General features: G+C 44.5%; 1 protein-coding gene across 3 annotated transcripts in view; it reads right to left on the reverse strand.

Moving 5' to 3' along the window:
* Window positions 1-1,157: 1,157 nt before the first annotated feature.
* Window positions 1,158-22,954, reverse strand: part of LOC106594232 (SH3 and multiple ankyrin repeat domains protein 3) — a 158,064-nt gene continuing 136,267 nt past the window's right edge. For 2 of the 3 annotated variants that reach the window (XM_082972589.1, XM_082972590.1), the window contains one exon: window positions 1,158-12,363. In XM_082972589.1, coding sequence (XP_082828715.1) covers window positions 11,769-12,363 — 595 coding nt within the window. In that variant the 3' untranslated portion in view covers window positions 1,158-11,768. Of the gene's footprint in view, window positions 12,364-22,070; window positions 22,165-22,954 lie in introns of those variants that run through there. The other variant, XM_082972591.1, reaches the window with a different exon arrangement.

A 22,954-nucleotide genomic window follows, 5' to 3' on the forward strand; every position in this document is an offset into this window, starting at 1 on the left:
TGTTGTGTTTATTTCCCTGTGTGGCGACTTCGTTGGGTGTGTTTCCCCACCTGTAGTTGTCGTGTTTTGGGACGTTCAAAAAACGATTGTGCTACTGGAAATTCCTTGCTCTCCTGCTCCTGATGCCTGCACCTACCTCTTCTTAGGAGGCACCTAACACATACCCATAACATGATGCTGCCACTTCAATACCTCAACATTGAAACATGAAAGCCCAGCTAAAAAGTTAAAGGAAAACCATCCCCTCTGAAAACTAAATCCTGGTGTAGTTTTATTTGTCAGCGGAACAATTACACACATTTCAATGCCAAAGACACACCACAATGGTTTTCCAAGATGTGGTGAGTGTTCCTTAACGGTCCAGTCTCAATCTGGACTTAAATCAAGGTTCTAATATTCATGTCCATCAATGATTCCCAAGCAAATGTACTGAGTTTGAGCGATTTTGACAAAAACAATGGCTACAGTATATTATAGCAAATTCGGGGGGTAGCCCCGGGCCGGGACTCAAACCCAGGTCCAGTAACTGTCAAGCCAACACCTTAACCATTACGTCAAAAGGTCCAAACCTATATTGGGTTAAGGTCACTACATAACCCCCTCCCTTCAGGAGAGCGTGTCCCCACGCTTCTCTATACCAAGTCCTTCACCGATATCCTACCTGGTGCCATCCCACTTCTGACACCAATGTAGCAATTTCTGGGGGTATCCCTGACCAGGACTCGAATCCCAGTCCAGCTACTGTCAAGCAAACACCTTAACCGTTATGTCCAAACCTCTTGAGAAGGTTGCTAGGTGTTTGGTTAAGGTCGCTACAAAATGTTGCCCTAATAAGTTGGTAGAATCTTACTCCAAATGATTCCCAGCTATGATGGCTGCTAAAGGTGCTTCTACAAAGTATTAACTCAGGTATGAAGACATACGCAATCAGTACATATTCATTTGAATGTTTTTATTAATTTGGAACATTTTCTAAAATGTTTCTTTCACTTAAAACATGTGGAGTAGGTAGTGTAGATTGGTGGGGTAAAAATTGAATGTAATCCCTTTTAGATAAAATTTTAAGGCAGCAAAATATGAAAGGGTGTGTATTCTTTCATTAGCGACTGTACATACAGACATTTTTGATGAATCGATTAAATGACACAGACACCATGGGCATTTCAGTAGTAAATTGTATTAGAAACTGTAAAGAGCGGTCAGATCTCAGGTGTTCCTGTAAGGATGTCATCAGGCCCCAGAGGAACAGAACACTTACAGAGGAAAACAATGGTATGATACACCTTGATATACATCAGCCAGTTTATTAGGTACAGCACCTAGTTCTCCAAAACGGATCGCTCCAGACAGTGGGTAACGTGGCCGTTGCTTGCTATATATAGCATGCATATAGGCATTGAGGCATTGAGTTACTGCTGGATTGAACGTTAGAATAGGCAAAACAAGAGACCTAAGCAACGATGGTCAGTGCCAGGCACGCCGGATACAGTCTCTCAGAAACAGCAGACGACCTTTACCGAGAACGGTTTGACCAACAAAAAACATTCAGTCAGCGGCAGTCCTGTGGGCAAAAACAGCTCATTGATGAGAGAGGTCGAAGGAGAACGGCAAGAATCACGCAAGCGGACCACAAACAGACAAATCACAACGCAGAACAACAGTGGTGTACAGAACGGCATCTCGGAACACACAACTCGTGGATCCTTCACGGATCGGCTATTGCAGCAGACAACCACACAGGGCTCCAGTGGGCACGCGATCACCAACACTGGACAATTGAGAAGTGTAAAAATATTGCCTGGTCAGGATTTGGTGTAAACAGCATGAGTCCATGGACCCATCCTGCCTGGTGTCAGCGGTACAGGCTGATGGCAGAGTCAGGATTTGGTGTAAACAGCATGAGTCCATGGACCCATCCTGCCTGGTGTCAGCGGTACAGGCTGATGGCAGAGTCAGGATTTGGCGTAAACAGCATGAGTCCATGGACCCGTCCTGCCTGGTGTCAGCAGTACAGGCTGGTGGTGGTGGACCGCTGTCCAATCTGCAGCAACTGCATGATGCCATCGCGTCAGCATGGACCAACATCCCTGTGGAACATTTCCGACTTGTAGAATCCATGCTCGAAGAATTCAGGCTGTTCTGGAGGCAAATGGGGGTCCGACCCGGTACTAGATGGGTGTACCTAATAAACTGTCCATACACCTGATAATAATACATCTGGATACCCTCACCAAGCCCTTATTGGGTTAGGGTTAGATAGTGTCATGAGGGAGAAGAATATGGCCCTTAAAAGAGAAAACACACTATGTAATACACCCAGATACTCAACAAGCCTTACTGTAATAGACAAATAATAATCTGACCTGAATTAATCATCAAATAGAAATGGGAGTTCCTCCTTCACAATCAGAATAAAATGTACAGTCTTAAATCACAACCAGAATAAAACGGATAGTCTTGACAATCTGTCAAACAAAACCGCCACTCAACACATACAGTAACCTAATCTTAACCCAGTACAGGGGAGGGTACTATCCTAACCCAGGACAGGGGAGGGTACTATCCTAACCCAGTACAGGGATGGGGAGGGTACTATCCTAACCCAGTACAGGGATGGGGAGGGTACTATCCTAACCCAGTACAGGGGAGGGTACTATCCTAACCCAGTACAGGGACGGAGGGTACTATCCTAACCCAGTACAGGGGAGGGTACTATCCTAACCCAGGACAGGGGAGGGTACTATCCTAACCCAGTACAGGGATGGGGAGGGTACTATCCTAACCCAGTACAGGGATGGGGAGGGTACTATCCTAACCCAGTACAGGGGAGGGTACTATCCTAACCCAGTACAGGGATGGGGAGGGTACTATCCTAACCCAGTACAGGGGAGGGTACTATCCTAACCCAGTACAGGGGAGGGTACTATCCTAACCCAGTACAGGGATGGGGAGGGTACTATCCTAACCCAGTACAGGGATGGGGAGGGTACTATCCTAACCCAGTACAGGGACGGAGGGTACTATCCTAACCCAGTACAGGGGAGGGTACTATCCTAACCCAGTACAGGGACGGGGAGGGTACTATCCTAACCCAGGACAGGGGAGGGTACTATCCTAACCCAGTACAGGGACGGGGAGGGTACTATCCTAACCCAGGACAGGGGAGGGTACTATCCTAACCCAGGACAGGGATGGGGAGGGTACTATCCTAACCCAGTACAGGGATGGGGAGGGTACTATCCTAACCCAGTACAGGGATGGGGAGGGTACTATCCTAACCCAGTACAGGGATGGGGAGGGTACTATCCTAACCCAGTACAGGGATGGGGAGGGTACTATCCTAACCCAGTACAGGGATGGGGAGGGTACTATCCTAACCCAGTACAGGGATGGGGAGGGTACTATCCTAACCCAGTACAGGGATGGGGAGGGTACTATCCTAACCCAGTACAGGGGAGGGTACTATCCTAACCCAGTACAGGGATGGGGAGGGTACTATCCTAACCCAGGACAGGGGAGGGTACTATCCTAACCCAGTACAGGGATGGGGAGGGTACTATCCTAACCCAGTACAGGGATGGGGAGGGTACTATCCTAACCCAGTACAGGGATGGGGAGGGTACTATCCTAACCCAGTACAGGGATGGGGAGGGTACTATCCTAACCCAGTACAGGGATGGGGAGGGTACTATCCTAACCCAGGACAGGGGAGGGTACTATCCTAACCCAGTACAGGGATGGGGAGGGTACTATCCTAACCCAGTACAGGGATGGGGAGGGTACTATCCTAACCCAGTACAGGGGAGGGTACTATCCTAACCCAGTACAGGGGAGGGTACTATCCTAACCCAGTACAGGGATGGGGAGGGTACTATCCTAACCCAGTACAGGGGAGGGTACTATCCTAACCCAGTACAGGGGAGGGTACTATCCTAACCCAGTACAGGGATGGGGAGGGTACTATCCTAACCCAGTACAGGGGAGGGTACTATCCTAACCCAGTACAGGGATGGGGAGGGTACTATCCTAACCCAGTACAGGGATGGGGAGGGTACTATCCTAACCCAGTACAGGGATGGGTACTATCCTAACCCAGTACAGGGACGGGGAGGGTACTATCCTAACCCAGTACAGGGATGGGTACTATCCTAACCCAGTACAGGGACGGGGAGGGTACTATCCTAACCCAGTACAGGGGAGGGGAGGGTACTATCCTAACCCAGTACAGGGATGGGGAGGGTACTATCCTAACCCAGTACAGGGATGGGGAGGGTACTATCCTAACCCAGTACAGGGGAGGGGAGGGTACTATCCTAACCCAGTACAGGGATGGGGAGGGTACTATCCTAACCCAGTACAGGGATGGGGAGGGTACTATCCTAACCCAGTACAGGGATGGGGAGGGTACTATCCTAACCCAGTACAGGGGAGGGTACTATCCTAACCCAGTACAGGGATGGGGAGGGTACTATCCTAACCCAGTACAGGGGAGGGTACTATCCTAACCCAGTACAGGGGAGGGTACTATCCTAACCCAGTACAGGGATGGGGAGGGTACTATCCTAACCCAGTACAGGGATGGGGAGGGTACTATCCTAACCCAGTACAGGGGAGGGTACTATCCTAACCCAGTACAGGGACGGGGAGGGTACTATCCTAACCCAGTACAGGGATGGGGAGGGTACTATCCTAACCCAGTACAGGGACGGGGAGGGTACTATCCTAACCCAGTACAGGGGAGGGTACTATCCTAACCCAGTACAGGGATGGGGAGGGTACTATCCTAACCCAGTACAGGGACGGAGGGTACTATCCTAACCCAGTACAGGGGAGGGTACTATCCTAACCCAGTACAGGGATGGGGAGGGTACTATCCTAACCCAGTACAGGGATGGGGAGGGTACTATCCTAACCCAGTACAGGGGAGGGTACTATCCTAACCCAGTACAGGGGAGGGTACTATCCTAACCCAGTACAGGGATGGGGAGGGTACTATCCTAACCCAGTACAGGGATGGGGAGGGTACTATCCTAACCCAGTACAGGGGAGGGTACTATCCTAACCCAGTACAGGGATGGGGAGGGTACTATCCTAACCCAGTACAGGGATGGGGAGGGTACTATCCTAACCCAGGACAGGGGAGGGTACTATCCTAACCCAGTACAGGGACGGAGGGTACTATCCTAACCCAGTACAGGGATGGGGAGGGTACTATCCTAACCCAGTACAGGGATGGGGAGGGTACTATCCTAACCCAGTACAGGGGAGGGTACTATCCTAACCCAGTACAGGGGAGGGTACTATCCTAACCCAGTACAGGGATGGGGAGGGTACTATCCTAACCCAGTACAGGGGAGGGTACTATCCTAACCCAGAACAGGGATGGGGAGGGTACTATCCTAACCCAGTACAGGGATGGGGAGGGTACTATCCTAACCCAGTACAGGGGAGGGTACTATCCTAACCCAGTACAGGGATGGGGAGGGTACTATCCTAACCCAGTACAGGGACGGAGGGTACTATCCTAACCCAGTACAGGGATGGGGAGGGTACTATCCTAACCCAGTACAGGGACGGAGGGTACTATCCTAACCCAGTACAGGGACGGAGGGTACTATCCTAACCCAGAACAGGGATGGGGAGGGTACTATCCTAACCCAGTACAGGGATGGGGAGGGTACTATCCTAACCCAGTACAGGGGAGGGTACTATCCTAACCCAGTACAGGGATGGGGAGGGTACTATCCTAACCCAGTACAGGGATGGGGAGGGTACTATCCTAACCCAGTACAGGGATGGGGAGGGTACTATCCTAACCCAGTACAGGGATGGGGAGGGTACTATCCTAACCCAGTACAGGGACGGAGGGTACTATCCTAACCCAGTACAGGGATGGGGAGGGTACTATCCTAACCCAGTACAGGGATGGGGAGGGTACTATCCTAACCCAGTACAGGGGAGGGTACTATCCTAACCCAGTACAGGGATGGGGAGGGTACTATCCTAACCCAGTACAGGGGAGGGTACTATCCTAACCCAGTACAGGGATGGGGAGGGTACTATCCTAACCCAGTACAGGGATGGGGAGGGTACTATCCTAACCCAGTACAGGGATGGGGAGGGTACTATCCTAACCCAGTACAGGGGAGGGTACTATCCTAACCCAGTACAGGGACGGAGGGTACTATCCTAACCCAGTACAGGGATGGAGAGGGTACTATCCTAACCCAGTACAGGGGAGGGTACTATCCTAACCCAGTACAGGGATGGGGAGGGTACTATCCTAACCCAGTACAGGGACGGAGGGTACTATCCTAACCCAGTACAGGGATGGGGAGGGTACTATCCTAACCCAGTACAGGGGAGGGTACTATCCTAACCCAGTACAGGGATGGGGAGGGTACTATCCTAACCCAGTACAGGGATGGGGAGGGTACTATCCTAACCCAGTACAGGGACGGAGGGTACTATCCTAACCCAGAACAGGGATGGGGAGGGTACTATCCTAACCCAGTACAGGGGAGGGTACTATCCTAACCCAGTACAGGGATGGGGAGGGTACTATCCTAACCCAGTACAGGGATGGGGAGGGTACTATCCTAACCCAGTACAGGGATGGGGAGGGTACTATCCTAACCCAGTACAGGGACGGGGAGGGTACTATCCTAACCCAGTACAGGGATGGGGAGGGTACTATCCTAACCCAGTACAGGGGAGGGGAGGGTACTATCCTAACCCAGTACAGGGATGGGGAGGGTACTATCCTAACCCAGTACAGGGATGGGGAGGGTACTATCCTAACCCAGTACAGGGGAGGGTACTATCCTAACCCAGTACAGGGGAGGGTACTATCCTAACCCAGTACAGGGATGGGGACGGTACTATCCTAACCCAGTACAGGGATGGGGAGGGTACTATCCTAACCCAGTACAGGGATGGGGAGGGTACTATCCTAACCCAGTACAGGGGAGGGTACTATCCTAACCCAGTACAGGGATGGGGAGGGTACTATCCTAACCCAGTACAGGGATGGGGAGGGTACTATCCTAACCCAGTACAGGGATGGGGAGGGTACTATCCTAACCCAGTACAGGGATGGGTACTATCCTAACCCAGTACAGGGATGGGGAGGGTACTATCCTAACCCAGTACAGGGGAGGGTACTATCCTAACCCAGTACAGGGATGGGGAGGGTACTATCCTAACCCAGTACAGGGATGGGGAGGGTACTATCCTAACCCAGTACAGGGATGGGGAGGGTACTATCCTAACCCAGTACAGGGATGGGGAGGGTACTATCCTAACCCAGTACAGGGACGGAGGGTACTATCCTAACCCAGTACAGGGGAGGGTACTATCCTAACCCAGTACAGGGATGGGGAGGGTACTATCCTAACCCAGTACAGGGATGGGGAGGGTACTATCCTAACCCAGTACAGGGATGGGGAGGGTACTATCCTAACCCATTACAGGGATGGGGAGGGTACTATCCTAACCCAGTACAGGGGAGGGTACTATCCTAACCCAGGACAGGGATGGGTACTATCCTAACCCAGTACAGGGATGGGGAGGGTACTATCCTAACCCAGTACAGGGACGGGGAGGGTACTATCCTAACCCAGTACAGGGGAGGGTACTATCCTAACCCAGTACAGGGATGGGGAGGGTACTATCCTAACCCAGTACAGGGGAGGGTACTATCCTAACCCAGAACAGGGATGGGGAGGGTACTATCCTAACCCAGTACAGGGATGGGGAGGGTACTATCCTAACCCAGTACAGGGATGGGGAGGGTACTATCCTAACCCAGTACAGGGACGGAGGGTACTATCCTAACCCAGGACAGGGGAGGGCGCAATCCTGCAGAATAAAAAACATTTTGGAAGGCAGATAAAAATAAGACTGAACAAATTTGATTACGAGGTTCAATGTTTTACATGACAATGCATGTTAAAACACTGCAGATGAACCATGCTGGTGCCTTTCCCTACAGGACTAACTGGAACTTCCTGTACCCTGTCATGTGACTATGGAGTTTCCTGTATCTGTGGTACATCTGTGGTATGTGTGTGTGTGTGTGTGTGTGTGTGTGTGTGTGTGTGTGTGTGTGTGTGTGTGTGTGTGTGTGTGTGTGTGTGTGTGTGTGTGTGTGTGTGTGTGTGTGTGTGTGTGTGTGTGTGTGTGTGTGTGTGCTATTGGACCATGGTAATATCCCAAGGCATTAGTGTTAGCTAGGTTTAAGCTTAGGTTTAGTTTTAGTGCTAGGTTTAAGCTTAGGTTTAGTTTTAGTGCTAGGTTTAAGCTTAGGTTTAGTTTTAGTGCTAGGTTTAAGCTTAGGTTTAGTTTTAGTGCTAGGTTTAAGCTTAGGTTTAGTTTTAGTGCTAGGTTTAAGCTTAGGTTTAGTTTTAGTGCTAGGTTTAAGCTTAGGTTTAGTTTTAGTGCTAGGTTTAAGCTTAGGTTTAGTTTTAGTGCTAGGTTTAGGGTTAGGTTTAGGCGTAGGTTTGCTCTGTACAGATGGCTTTAGTGAAATAGCACCGTTTTCTGTGTAAAAATACTGTCCTGAACCTTTTACTCTGCCTTACAGCATCACAGACAGGTATAAAATCCATACAAACCAGTAGCTAGGGATATTAGAAAACATATACTGGAAACTTTCCTGTCAACATTGCTTAAAATTCATATAAAACATGTATACTAGTGAGGTTCATTCGAGGTCTTCCTGGCAGAATAAACTAATTTAGGCCAAAGATTTACACACATGGTAATGTAGCAGACTAACAAGGTAATATGATAGACAAACAAGATAATGTAGCAGACTAACATGATAATGCAGTAGACTAACATGATAATGCAGTAGACTAACATGATAGTGAAGTAAACTAGCATGTTAGACAACAGGGTAATGTAGTAGACTAACAGGGTAGACTAACAGGATAATGTAGTAGAATAACAACAGGGTAGACTAACAGGGTAGACTGACAGGATAATGTAGTAGACTAACAGGTTAGACAACAGGGTAATGTATTAAACTAATAGGGTCGACTAACAGGGTAGACAACAGGGTAATGTATTAAACGAATAGGGTAGGCTAACAGGGTAGACTAACAGGGTAGTGTAAAAGACTAACAGGGTAGACATGCAGGGTAGTGTGTAGACTAACAGGGTAGACAAACAGGGTAGACTAACAGGGTAGTGTGTAGACAAACAGGGTAGACTAACAGGGTAGTGTAGTAGACTAACAGGGTAGGCTAACAGGGTAGTGTAGTAGACTAACAGGGTAGACTAACAGGGTAGTGTAGTAGACTAACAGGGTAGACTAACAGGTTAGACAACAGGGTAATGTAGTAGACTAACAGGGTAGACTAACAGGGTAATGTAGTAGACTAACAGGTTAGACAACAGGGTAATGTAGTTGACTAACAGGGTAACGTAGTAGACTAACAGGGTAGACAACAGGGTAATGTAGTAGACTAACAGGGTAGACTAACAGGGTAGACAACAGGGTAATGGAGTAGACTAACAGGGTAGACTAACAGGGTAATGTAGTAGACTAACAGGTTAGACAACAGGGTAATGTAGTAGACTAACAGGTTAGACAACAGGGTAATGTAGTTGACTAACAGGGTAATGTAGTAGACTAACAGGGTAGACAACAGGGTAATGTAGTAGACTAACAGGGTAGACTAACAGGGTAATGTAGTAGACTAACAGGGTAATGTAGTAGACTAACAGGGTAGATAACATGGTAATGTTATATCTGGAGTATTTCTCCTGTCTTATCCGGTGTCCTGTGTGAATTTAAGTATGCTCTCTCTAATTCTCTCTTTCTCTCTTTCTTCTTTCTCTCTCTCTCGGAGGACCTGAGCCCTAGGACCATGCCTCAGGGCTACCTGGCATGATGACTCCTTGCTGTCCCCAGTGCACCTGGTCGTGCTGATGCTCCAGTTTCAACTGTTCTGCCTGCGGCTATGGAACCCTGACCTGTTCACCGGATGTGCTTGTTGCACCCTCGACAACTACTATGATTATTATTATTTGACCATGCTGGTCATTTATGAACCTTTGAACATCTTGGCCATGTGCTGTTATAATCTCCACCCAGCACAGCCAGAAGAGGACTGGCCACCCCTCATAGCCTGGTTCCTCTCTAGGTTTCTTCCTAGGTTTTGGCCTTTCTAGGGAGTTTTTCCTAGCCACCGTGCTTCTACACCTGCATTGCTTGCTGTTTGGGGTTTTAGGCTGGGTTTCTGTACAGCACTTTGAGATATCAGCTGATGTAAGAAGGGCTATATAAATACATTTGATTTGATTTAATGTAGTAGACTAACAGGGTAGACAACAGGGTCATGTAGTAGACTAACAAGGTAGGGTAGGATACTAACAGGGTAATGTAGGTGACTAACAGGGTAATGTAGGAGACTAACAGGGTAGGCAACATGGTAATGTAGAGGATGAGCAGAGTAGTGTAGTGGACTAACATGGTAATATAGTAGACTAACAGGGTAGACTAACATAGTAATGTAGTAGAATAACAGGGTAGATAGGTAGACTAACAGGGTAATGTAGTAGACTAACAGGGTAATGTAATAGATGGACAGGGTAATGTAATATACTGACAGGGTAGACTAACAGAGCAATGTAGTAGATTTACAGGGTCATGTAATAGACGGACAGGGTAATATAGTAGACTAACAGGGTAATGTAGTAGACGGACAGGGTAATGTAATATACTGACAGGGTAGACAAACAGAGCAATGTAGTAGATTTACAGGGTAATGTAGTAGACTAACAGGGTAATGTAATAGACGGACAGGGTAATGCAATATACTGACAGGGTAGACTAACAGAGCAATGTAGTAGATTTACAGGGTAATGTAGTAGATTTACAGGGTAATGTAGTAGACTAACAGGGTAATGTAGTAGACTAACAGGGTAATGTAGTAGATTTGCAGGGTAATGTAGTAGACTAACATGGTAATGTAGTAGACTAACAGGGCAATGTAGTAGATTTACAGGGTAATGTAGTAGACTAACATGGTAATGTAGTAGACTAACAGGGTAATGTAGTAGATTTACAGGGTAATGTAGTAGACTAACAGGGTAATGTAGTAGACTAACAGGGTAATATAGTAGATTTGCAGGGTAATGTAGTAGACTAACATGGTAATGTAGTAGACTAACAGGGTAATGTAGTAGACTAACAGGGTAATGTAGTAGACGGACAGGTTAACGATGAAGTCTCATCCACCACTTCTCATCCTTCCCTAAACAGAATAAAGTTGTCATGAAACACACCATTTTATTTAAATATATCTATTCCTAATAAACATTTATCATCAATTTCATTATTGGAAAATATGTCGATATTGTAGATATTTCGATGGAGGAGGTATTTTCTTGTATATTCATAAAAAGTTCATACTAAATGCTCAACTCCATGTGATGCTGTCTTTGGAAAATAGACATCTGAAAGCATACTGCCACTGGTGTTGCCAGGATGAAGCCACTGGTGTTGCCAGGTTACTGCCACTGGTGTTGCCAGGTTACAGCCACTGGCGTTGCCAGGATGAAGCAACTGGTGTTGCCAGGATGAAGCAACTGGTGTTGCCAGGATGAAGCCACTGGTGTTGCCAGGATGAAGCCACTGGTGTTGCCAGGTTACAGCCACTGGTGTTGCCAGGTTACAGCCACTGGTGTTGCCAGAATACCTCCACAGAGGGTTAGGGTTCAGGTGTGACAGCCCTTCAGTAATATCAGGGGTTAGAGGTTCAGTTGTCCAGCAGTTGTCGGAGCGCTCTCTCAATGTTCATGCGGTGTCCGACTCGTGTCACGCCCAGTTCAGCGAAGTCATCCTTGGTGAGGGCAGGGAGGTGGGAACCCTCAATCTCATGCTCCTGGAAGCGGGCACGATGCTCTGCCAAACCAACACTCTCCAGCCAGTCTCCCACATCATACTTACTCCACAGAGCTAGAGGGCGTTGGCGCCACGGCCGCAGGGCGAGCAGGGGGGAGCCCAGTACGGGGGAGGGGCAGGGGGAGGCGTGGGGGGAGGGGGAGGGCGAGCGGGAACGGGTTCGAGCGCTGGCACTCCGCATTACGAAGCGGACCTCCTTGGGCTCCGAAGGCAAGCTGAGGCTAGACGACTTGAGGATGGTGTGGTGGTGATGGGAGGAGCTAAGGCCAAAGCCCCGCCCAGGACTGACCTCTGACCTGTCTGGGGAGAGGACAGGGGCAGGCGAGGGGGAGGGGCTGGGACTGCGGCGAGGTGTGATTGGGTAGCGGCTCCCCGGCCGGACTGTGTAGGTGGTGCCACCAAAACCTCTCTGGGAGATGGTGTGGACATCCCCAAGACTACTAAACAACCTGAGAGAGAGGGAGAGAGGGGGAGATGGAGGGAGGGAGAGAGAGAGGGAGGGAGAGAGAGACAGGGAGAGAGAGATGGAGGGGGAGAGAGATGGAGATGGAGGGGGAGAGAGAGATGGAGGGGAGAGAGAGATGGAGGGGGAGAGGGAGATGGAGGGGAGAGAGGGAGATGGAGGGGAGAGAGGGAGATGGAGGGGGAGAGAGAGAGATGGAGGAGGAGATAGGGAGATGGAGAGGGAGATGGAGGGGGAGAGAGGGAGATGGAGGGGGAGAGAGGGAGATGGAGGGGGAGGGAGATGGAGGGGGAGAGAGAGAGATGGAGGGAGGGAGAGAGAGACAGGGAGATGGAGGGAGGGAGAGAGAGAGAGACAGGGAGATGGAGGGAGGGAGAGAGAGATGGAGGGGGAGATAGAGGGGGAAAGAGAAGGGGAGGGAGGGACAGGGAGATGGAGGGAGAGAGTGACAGGGAGATAGAGGGAAGGAGAGACAGGGAGATAGAGGGAAGGAGAGAGAGACAGGGAGATGGAGGGAGGGAGGGACAGGGAGATAGAGGGAGAGAGACAGGGAGATAGAGGGAAGGAGGGACAGGGAGGGAGAGATAGACAGGGAGATGGAGGGAGGGAGGGACAGGGAGGGAGAGATAGACAGGGAGATGGAGGGAGGGAGGGACAGGGAGATGGAGGGAGAGAGTGACAGGGAGATAGAGGGAGGGAGAGAGTGACAGGGAGATAGAGGGAAGGAGAGAGAGACAGGGAGATAGAGGGAAGGAGAGAGACAGGGAGATGGAGGGAGAGAGAGACATATAGGGAGATAGAGGGAGGGAGGGACAGGGAGATGGAGGGGGAGAGAGACATATAGGGAGATAACTTAGCTAAAGCATCAACTGAACAGAGTTTAGCATCAAAACTACACATTTATGAGAGTTAACTACTGCAGAATATTAATAACCCATTGGCAGTCATGACCTAAAGAAGAATAGTGAGAGTCTATAGAAGGAAGTGGTTCTCATCCATGCTGCAGCCAGTGACCTGTTAAGCACACATTCCCCCACATCAGACATTAGGCAGTCCCTCCAGGATTCTGCCATCGCATAATTCAAAGCAAAATCAGCCAAACCACTTATATTCATCTAAATCAAATTGTGACCAAACACTGCACTCTTACCGCATTAAAGCATCCAATCAAAGAGGCTTCGCAATTTCAACCAGTTTTACAGCTTAAAACAATCAAAACCACACGTCATCAAACGTGATCCCCGTCAGGGTGTGAAGTTTGATGACTGATAGATTACAACAGACAGTCAGAGCAATGAACAGGAATCCTTTTCATTTACAAACAAAAAACACAGCTAAAGATCATGCTAAACTATTTTCAAAATGGTTTACATTAAAGTGGGGGGAAATTGTTTTGCTCTCCATGCAACATTGTGCTGGAACACAAGAGAAAGTCACTATGATACTAGTGTAGAGACAGTTATCATTAGGACACTAGTGTAGAGACAGTTATCATTAGGACACTAGTTAATGAGACAGTTATCATTAGGACACTAGTGTAGAGACAGTTATCATTAGGACACTAGTGTAGAGACAGTTATCATTAGGACAATAGTGTAGAGACAGTTATCATTAGGACACTAGTGTAGAGACAGTTATCATTAGGGCACTAGTGTAGAATAGACAGTTATCATTAGGACACTAGTTAAATAGACAGTTATCATTAGGGCACTAGTGTAGAGACAGTTATCATTAGGACACTAGTGTAGAGACAGTTATCATTAGGACACTAGTTAAATAGACAGTTATCATTAGGACACTAGTGTAGAGACAGTTATCATTAGGACACTAGTGTAGAGACAGTTATCATTAGGACACTAGTGTAGAGACAGTTATCATTAGGACACTAGTGTAGAGACAGTTATCATTAGGACACTAGTGTAGAGACAGTTATCATTAGGGCACTAGTGTAGAGACAGTTATCATTAGGACACTAGTTAATGAGACAGTTATCATTAGGACACTAGTGTAGAGACAGTTATCATTAGGACAATAGTGTAGAGACAGTTATCATTAGGACACTAGTTAATGAGACAGTTATCATTAGGACACTAGTGTAGAGACAGTTATCATTAGGACAATAGTGTAGAGACAGTTATCATTAGGACACTAGTGTAGAGACAGTTATCATTAGGGCACTAGTTAAATAGACAGTTATCATTAGGGCACTAGTGTAGAGACAGTTATCATTAGGACACTAGTGTAGAGACAGTTATCATTAGGACACTAGTTAAATAGACAGTTATCATTAGGACACTAGTGTAGAGACAGTTATCATTAGGACACTAGTTAATGAGACAGTTATCATTAGGACACTAGTGTAGAGACAGTTATCATTAGGACACTAGTGTAGAGACAGTTATCATTAGGACACTAGTGTAGAGACAGTTATCATTAGGACACTAGTTAAATAGACAGTTATCATTAGGACACTAGTGTAGAGACAGTTATCATTAGGACACTAGTGTAGAGACAGTTATCATTAGGACACTAGTGTAGAGACAGTTATCATTAGGACACTAGTGTAGAGACAGTTATCATTAGGGCACTAGTGTAGAGACAGTTATCATTAGGACACTAGTGTAGAGACAGTTATCATTAGGGCACTAGTTAAAGAGACAGTTATCATTAGGGCACTAGTTAATGAGACAGTTATCATTAGGACACTAGTTAATGAGACAGTTATCATTAGGGCACTAGTGTAGAGACAGTTATCATTAGGACACTAGTGTAGAGACAGTTATCATTAGGGCACTAGTGTAGAGACAGTTATCATTAGGACACTAGTGTAGAGACAGTTATCATTAGGGCACTAGTGTAGAGACAGTTATCATTAGGGCACTAGTTAATGAGACAGTTATCATTAGGGCACTAGTTAAAGAGACAGTTATCATTAGGACACTAGTGTAGAGACAGTTATCATTAGGGCACTAGTGTAGAGACAGTTATCATTAGGACACTAGTGTAGAGACAGTTATCATTAGGGCACTAGTGTAGAGACAGTTATCATTAGGGCACTAGTGTAGAGACAGTTATCATTAGGGCACTAGTGTAGAGACAGTTATCATTAGGGCACTAGTGTAGAGACAGTTATCATTAGGACACTAGTGTAGAGACAGTTATCATTAGGGCACTAGTGTAGAGACAGTTATCATTAGGACACTAGTGTAGAGACAGTTATCATTAGGACACTAGTTAAAGAGACAGTTATCATTAGGACACTAGTGTAGAGACAGTTATCATTAGGGCACTAGTTAAAGAGACAGTTATCATTAGGGCACTAGTGTAGAGACAGTTATCATTAGGACACTAGTTAATGAGACAGTTATCATTAGGGCACTAGTGTAGAGACAGTTATCATTAGGACACTAGTGTAGAGACAGTTATCATTAGGACACTAGTTAATGAGACAGTTATCATTAGGGCACTAGTGTAGAGACAGTTATCATTAGGGCACTAGTGTAGAGACAGTTATCATTAGGACACTAGTGTAGAGACAGTTATCATTAGGACACTAGTGTAGAGACAGTTATCATTAGGGCACTAGTGTAGAGACAGTTATCATTAGGACACTAGTGTAGAGACAGTTATCATTAGGACACTAGTGTAGAGACAGTTATCATTAGGGCACTAGTGTAGAGACAGTTATCATTAGGACACTAGTGTAGAGACAGTTATCATTAGGACACTAGTGTAGAGACAGTTATCATTAGGACACTAGTGTAGAGACAGTTATCATTAGGGCACTAGTGTAGAGACAGTTATCATTAGGACACTAGTTAATGAGACAGTTATCATTAGGACACTAGTGTAGAGACAGTTATCATTAGGACACTAGTTAAATAGACAGTTATCATTAGGACACTAGTGTAGAGACAGTTATCATTAGGACACTAGTGTAGAGACAGTTATCATTAGGACACTAGTTAATGAGACAGTTATCATTAGGACACTAGTGTAGAGACAGTTATCATTAGGACACTAGTGTAGAGACAGTTATCATTAGGACACTAGTGTAGAGACAGTTATCATTAGGACACTAGTGTAGAGACAGTTATCATTAGGACACTAGTGTAGAGACAGTTATCATTAGGACACTAGTTAATGAGACAGTTATCATTAGGGGACTAGTGTAGAGACAGTTATCATTAGGACACTAGTGTAGAGACAGTTATCATTAGGACACTAGTTAATGAGACAGTTATCATTAGGGCACTAGTGTAGAGACAGTTATCATTAGGGCACTAGTGTAGAGACAGTTATCATTAGGACACTAGTGTAGAGACAGTTATCATTAGGGCACTAGTGTAGAGACAGTTATCATTAGGACACTAGTTAAATAGACAGTTATCATTAGGGCACTAGTGTAGAGACAGTTATCATTAGGGCACTAGTGTAGAGACAGTTATCATTAGGACACTAGTTAATAGACAGTTATCATTAGGACACTAGTGTAGAGACAGTTATCATTAGGACACTAGTGTAGAGACAGTTATCATTAGGACACTAGTTAATGAGACAGTTATCATTAGGGCACTAGTGTAGAGACAGTTATCATTAGGACACTAGTGTAGAGACAGTTATCATTAGGACACTAGTTAAAGAGACAGTTATCATTAGGACACTAGTGTAGAGACAGTTATCATTAGGGCACTAGTGTAGAGACAGTTATCATTAGAACACTAGTTAATGAGACAGTTATCATTAGGACACTAGTGTAGAGACAGTTATCATTAGGGCACTAGTGTAGAGACAGTTATCATTAGGACACTAGTTAAATAGACAGTTATCATTAGGACACTAGTGTAGAGACAGTTATCATTAGGACACTAGTGTAGAGACAGTTATCATTAGGACACTAGTTAATGAGACAGTTATCATTAGGACACTAGTGTAGAGACAGTTATCATTAGGACACTAGTGTAGAGACAGTTATCATTAGGACACTAGTGTAGAGACAGTTATCATTAGGACACTAGTGTAGAGACAGTTATCATTAGGACACTAGTTAATGAGACAGTTATCATTAGGGCACTAGTGTAGAGACAGTTATCATTAGGACACTTGTGTAGAGACAGTTATCATTAGGACACTAGTTAATGAGACAGTTATCATTAGGGCACTAGTGTAGAGACAGTTATCATTAGGGCACTAGTGTAGAGACAGTTATCATTAGGACACTAGTGTAGAGACAGTTATCATTAGGACACTAGTGTAGAGACAGTTATCATTAGGGCACTAGTGTAGAGACAGTTATCATTAGGACACTAGTTAATGAGACAGTTATCATTAGGGCACTAGTGTAGAGACAGTTATCATTAGGGCACTAGTTAAATAGACAGTTATCATTAGGGCACTAGTGTAGAGACAGTTATCATTAGGACACTAGTGTAGAGACAGTTATCATTAGGACACTAGTGTAGAGACAGTCATCATTAGGGCACTAGTTAAAGAGACAGTTATCATTAGGGCACTAGTGTAGAGACAGTTATCATTAGGACACTAGTGTAGAGACAGTTATCATTAGGACACTAGTGTAGAGACAGTTATCATTAGGACACTAGTGTAGAGACAGTTATCATTAGGACACTAGTGTAGAGACAGTCATCATTAGGGCACTAGTGTAGACAGTTATCATTAGGGCACTAGTGTAGAGACAGTTATCATTAGGACACTAGTTAAATAGACAGTTATCATTAGGACACTAGTGTAGAGACAGTTATCATTAGGGCACTAGTGTAGAGACAGTTATCATTAGGACACTAGTTAATGAGACAGTTATCATTAGGGCACTAGTGTAGAGACAGTTATCATTAGGACACTAGTGTAGAGACAGTTATCATTAGGACACTAGTTAAAGAGACAGTTATCATTAGGACACTAGTGTAGAGACAGTTATCATTAGGGCACTAGTGTAGAGACAGTTATCATTAGAACACTAGTTAATGAGACAGTTATCATTAGGACACTAGTGTAGAGACAGTTATCATTAGGGCACTAGTGTAGAGACAGTTATCATTAGGACACTAGTTAAATAGACAGTTATCATTAGGGCACTAGTGTAGAGACAGTTATCATTAGGGCACTAGTGTAGAGACAGTTATCATTAGGACACTAGTTAATGAGACAGTTATCATTAGGACACTAGTGTAGAGACAGTTATCATTAGGACACTAGTGTAGAGACAGTTATCATTAGGACACTAGTTAATGAGACAGTTATCATTAGGGCACTAGTGTAGAGACAGTTATCATTAGGACACTAGTGTAGAGACAGTTATCATTAGGGCACTAGTGTAGAGACAGTTATCATTAGGACACTAGTGTAGAGACAGTTATCATTAGGACACTAGTGTAGAGACAGTTATCATTAGGACACTAGTGTAGAGACAGTTATCATTAGGACACTAGTTAATGAGACAGTTATCATTAGGGCACTAGTGTAGAGACAGTTATCATTAGGACACTAGTGTAGAGACAGTTATCATTAGGGCACTAGTGTAGAGACAGTTATCATTAGGACACTAGTTAAATAGACAGTTATCATTAGGACACTAGTGTAGAGACAGTTATCATTAGGACACTAGTTAATGAGACAGTTATCATTAGGGCACTAGTGTAGAGACAGTTATCATTAGGACACTTGTGTAGAGACAGTTATCATTAGGACACTAGTTAATGAGACAGTTATCATTAGGGCACTAGTGTAGAGACAGTTATCATTAGGGCACTAGTGTAGAGACAGTTATCATTAGGACACTAGTGTAGAGACAGTTATCATTAGGACACTAGTGTAGAGACAGTTATCATTAGGGCACTAGTGTAGAGACAGTTATCATTAGGACACTAGTTAATGAGACAGTTATCATTAGGGCACTAGTGTAGAGACAGTTATCATTAGGGCACTAGTTAAATAGACAGTTATCATTAGGGCACTAGTGTAGAGACAGTTATCATTAGGACACTAGTGTAGAGACAGTTATCATTAGGACACTAGTGTAGAGACAGTCATCATTAGGGCACTAGTTAAAGAGACAGTTATCATTAGGGCACTAGTGTAGAGACAGTTATCATTAGGACACTAGTGTAGAGACAGTTATCATTAGGACACTAGTGTAGAGACAGTTATCATTAGGACACTAGTGTAGAGACAGTTATCATTAGGACACTAGTGTAGAGACAGTCATCATTAGGGCACTAGTGTAGAGACAGTTATCATTAGGGCACTAGTGTAGAGACAGTTATCATTAGGACACTAGTTAAATAGACAGTTATCATTAGGACACTAGTGTAGAGACAGTTATCATTAGGGCACTAGTGTAGAGACAGTTATCATTAGGACACTAGTTAATGAGACAGTTATCATTAGGGCACTAGTGTAGAGACAGTTATCATTAGGACACTAGTGTAGAGACAGTTATCATTAGGACACTAGTTAAAGAGACAGTTATCATTAGGACACTAGTGTAGAGACAGTTATCATTAGGGCACTAGTGTAGAGACAGTTATCATTAGGACACTAGTTAATGAGACAGTTATCATTAGGACACTAGTGTAGAGACAGTTATCATTAGGGCACTAGTGTAGAGACAGTTATCATTAGGACACTAGTTAAATAGACAGTTATCATTAGGACACTAGTGTAGAGACAGTTATCATTAGGACACTAGTGTAGAGACAGTTATCATTAGGACACTAGTTAATGAGACAGTTATCATTAGGACACTAGTGTAGAGACAGTTATCATTAGGACACTAGTGTAGAGACAGTTATCATTAGGACACTAGTGTAGAGACAGTTATCATTAGGACACTAGTGTAGAGACAGTTATCATTAGGACACTAGTTAATGAGACAGTTATCATTAGGGCACTAGTGTAGAGACAGTTATCATTAGGACACTTGTGTAGAGACAGTTATCATTAGGACACTAGTTAATGAGACAGTTATCATTAGGGCACTAGTGTAGAGACAGTTATCATTAGGGCACTAGTGTAGAGACAGTTATCATTAGGACACTAGTGTAGAGACAGTTATCATTAGGACACTAGTGTAGAGACAGTTATCATTAGGGCACTAGTGTAGAGACAGTTATCATTAGGACACTAGTTAATGAGACAGTTATCATTAGGGCACTAGTGTAGAGACAGTTATCATTAGGGCACTAGTTAAATAGACAGTTATCATTAGGGCACTAGTGTAGAGACAGTTATCATTAGGACACTAGTGTAGAGACAGTTATCATTAGGACACTAGTGTAGAGACAGTCATCATTAGGGCACTAGTTAAAGAGACAGTTATCATTAGGGCACTAGTGTAGAGACAGTTATCATTAGGACACTAGCGTAGAGACAGTTATCATTAGGACACTAGTGTAGAGACAGTTATCATTAGGACACTAGTGTAGAGACAGTTATCATTAGGACACTAGTGTAGAGACAGTCATCATTAGGGCACTAGTGTAGAGACAGTTATCATTAGGGCACTAGTGTAGAGACAGTTATCATTAGGACACTAGTTAAATAGACAGTTATCATTAGGACACTAGTGTAGAGACAGTTATCATTAGGGCACTAGTGTAGAGACAGTTATCATTAGGACACTAGTTAATGAGACAGTTATCATTAGGGCACTAGTGTAGAGACAGTTATCATTAGGACACTAGTGTAGAGACAGTTATCATTAGGACACTAGTTAAAGAGACAGTTATCATTAGGACACTAGTGTAGAGACAGTTATCATTAGGGCACTAGTGTAGAGACAGTTATCATTAGAACACTAGTTAATGAGACAGTTATCATTAGGACACTAGTGTAGAGACAGTTATCATTAGGGCACTAGTGTAGAGACAGTTATCATTAGGACACTAGTTAAATAGACAGTTATCATTAGGGCACTAGTGTAGAGACAGTTATCATTAGGGCACTAGTGTAGAGACAGTTATCATTAGGACACTAGTTAATGAGACAGTTATCATTAGGACACTAGTGTAGAGACAGTTATCATTAGGACACTAGTGTAGAGACAGTTATCATTAGGACACTAGTTAATGAGACAGTTATCATTAGGGCACTAGTGTAGAGACAGTTATCATTAGGACACTAGTGTAGAGACAGTTATCATTAGGGCACTAGTGTAGAGACAGTTATCATTAGGACACTAGTGTAGAGACAGTTATCATTAGGACACTAGTGTAGAGACAGTTATCATTAGGACACTAGTGTAGAGACAGTTATCATTAGGACACTAGTTAATGAGACAGTTATCATTAGGACACTAGTGTAGAGACAGTTATCATTAGGGCACTAGTGTAGAGACAGTTATCATTAGGACACTAGTTAATGAGACAGTTATCATTAGGACACTAGTTAATGAGACAGTTATCATTAGGGCACTAGTTAAATAGACAGTTATCATTAGGGCACTAGTTAAATAGACAGTTATCATTAGGACACTAGTGTAGAGACAGTTATCATTAGGACACTAGTTAATGAGACAGTTATCATTAGGGCACTAGTTTAGAGACAGTTATCATTAGGACACTAGTGTAGAGACAGTTATCATTAGGGCACTAGTGTAGAGACAGTTATCATTAGGACACTACTTTAGAGAGGAAAGAGTTATTATTAGGGTACTGGTGTAGCGAAGAGAGAGTTAGTTCATGTTAGGTTATTATGTAGATAGGAAGAGGCGGTGTTTACCCAGCAATCTAAAACCTACGCTTTACTCTCTCCATTGTCTTGGCGACATCTGCAAGAACACAGAGAAATACATGCTAACTCTGTTGTTACCTAGAACACAGAAATACATGCTCACTGTGCTGTTACCTAGAACACAGAAATACATGCTCACTGTGCTGTTACCTAGAACACAGAAATACATGCTCACTGTGCTGTTACCTAGAACACAGAAATACATGCTCACTGTGCTGTTACCTAGAACACAGAAATACATGCTAACTGTGCTGTTACCTAGAACACAGAAATACATGCTCACTGTGCTGTTACCTAGAACACAGAAATACATGCTAACTGTGCTGTTACCTAGAACACAGAAATACATGCTCACTGTGCTGTTACCTAGAACACAGAAATACATGCTCACTGTGCTGTTACCTAGAACACAGAAATACATGCTCACTGTGCTGTTACCTAGAACACAGAAATACATGCTCACTGTGCTGTTACCTAGAACACAGAAATACATGCTCACTGTGCTGTTACCTAGAACACAGAAATACATGCTCACTGTGCTGTTACCTAGAACACAGAAATACATGCTCACTGTGCTGTTACCTAGAACACAGAAATACATGCTAACTCTGTTGTTACCTAGAACACAGAAATACATGCTCACTGTGCTGTTACCTAATTGAATATATGAATGTAGTGATGTTACCAGGTGGAATATATTAATGTAGTGATGTTACCAGGTGGAATATATGAATGTAGTGATGTTACCAGGTGGAATATATTAATGTAGTGATGTTACCTAGTGGAATATATTAATGTAGTGATGTTACCTAGTGGAATATATGAAT

The sequence above is a fragment of the Salmo salar genome, unplaced genomic scaffold, assembly GCF_965601325.2.
Source record: "Salmo salar unplaced genomic scaffold, fSalSal1 ptg000784l, whole genome shotgun sequence".
Classification (NCBI taxonomy): domain Eukaryota; kingdom Metazoa; phylum Chordata; class Actinopteri; order Salmoniformes; family Salmonidae; genus Salmo; species Salmo salar.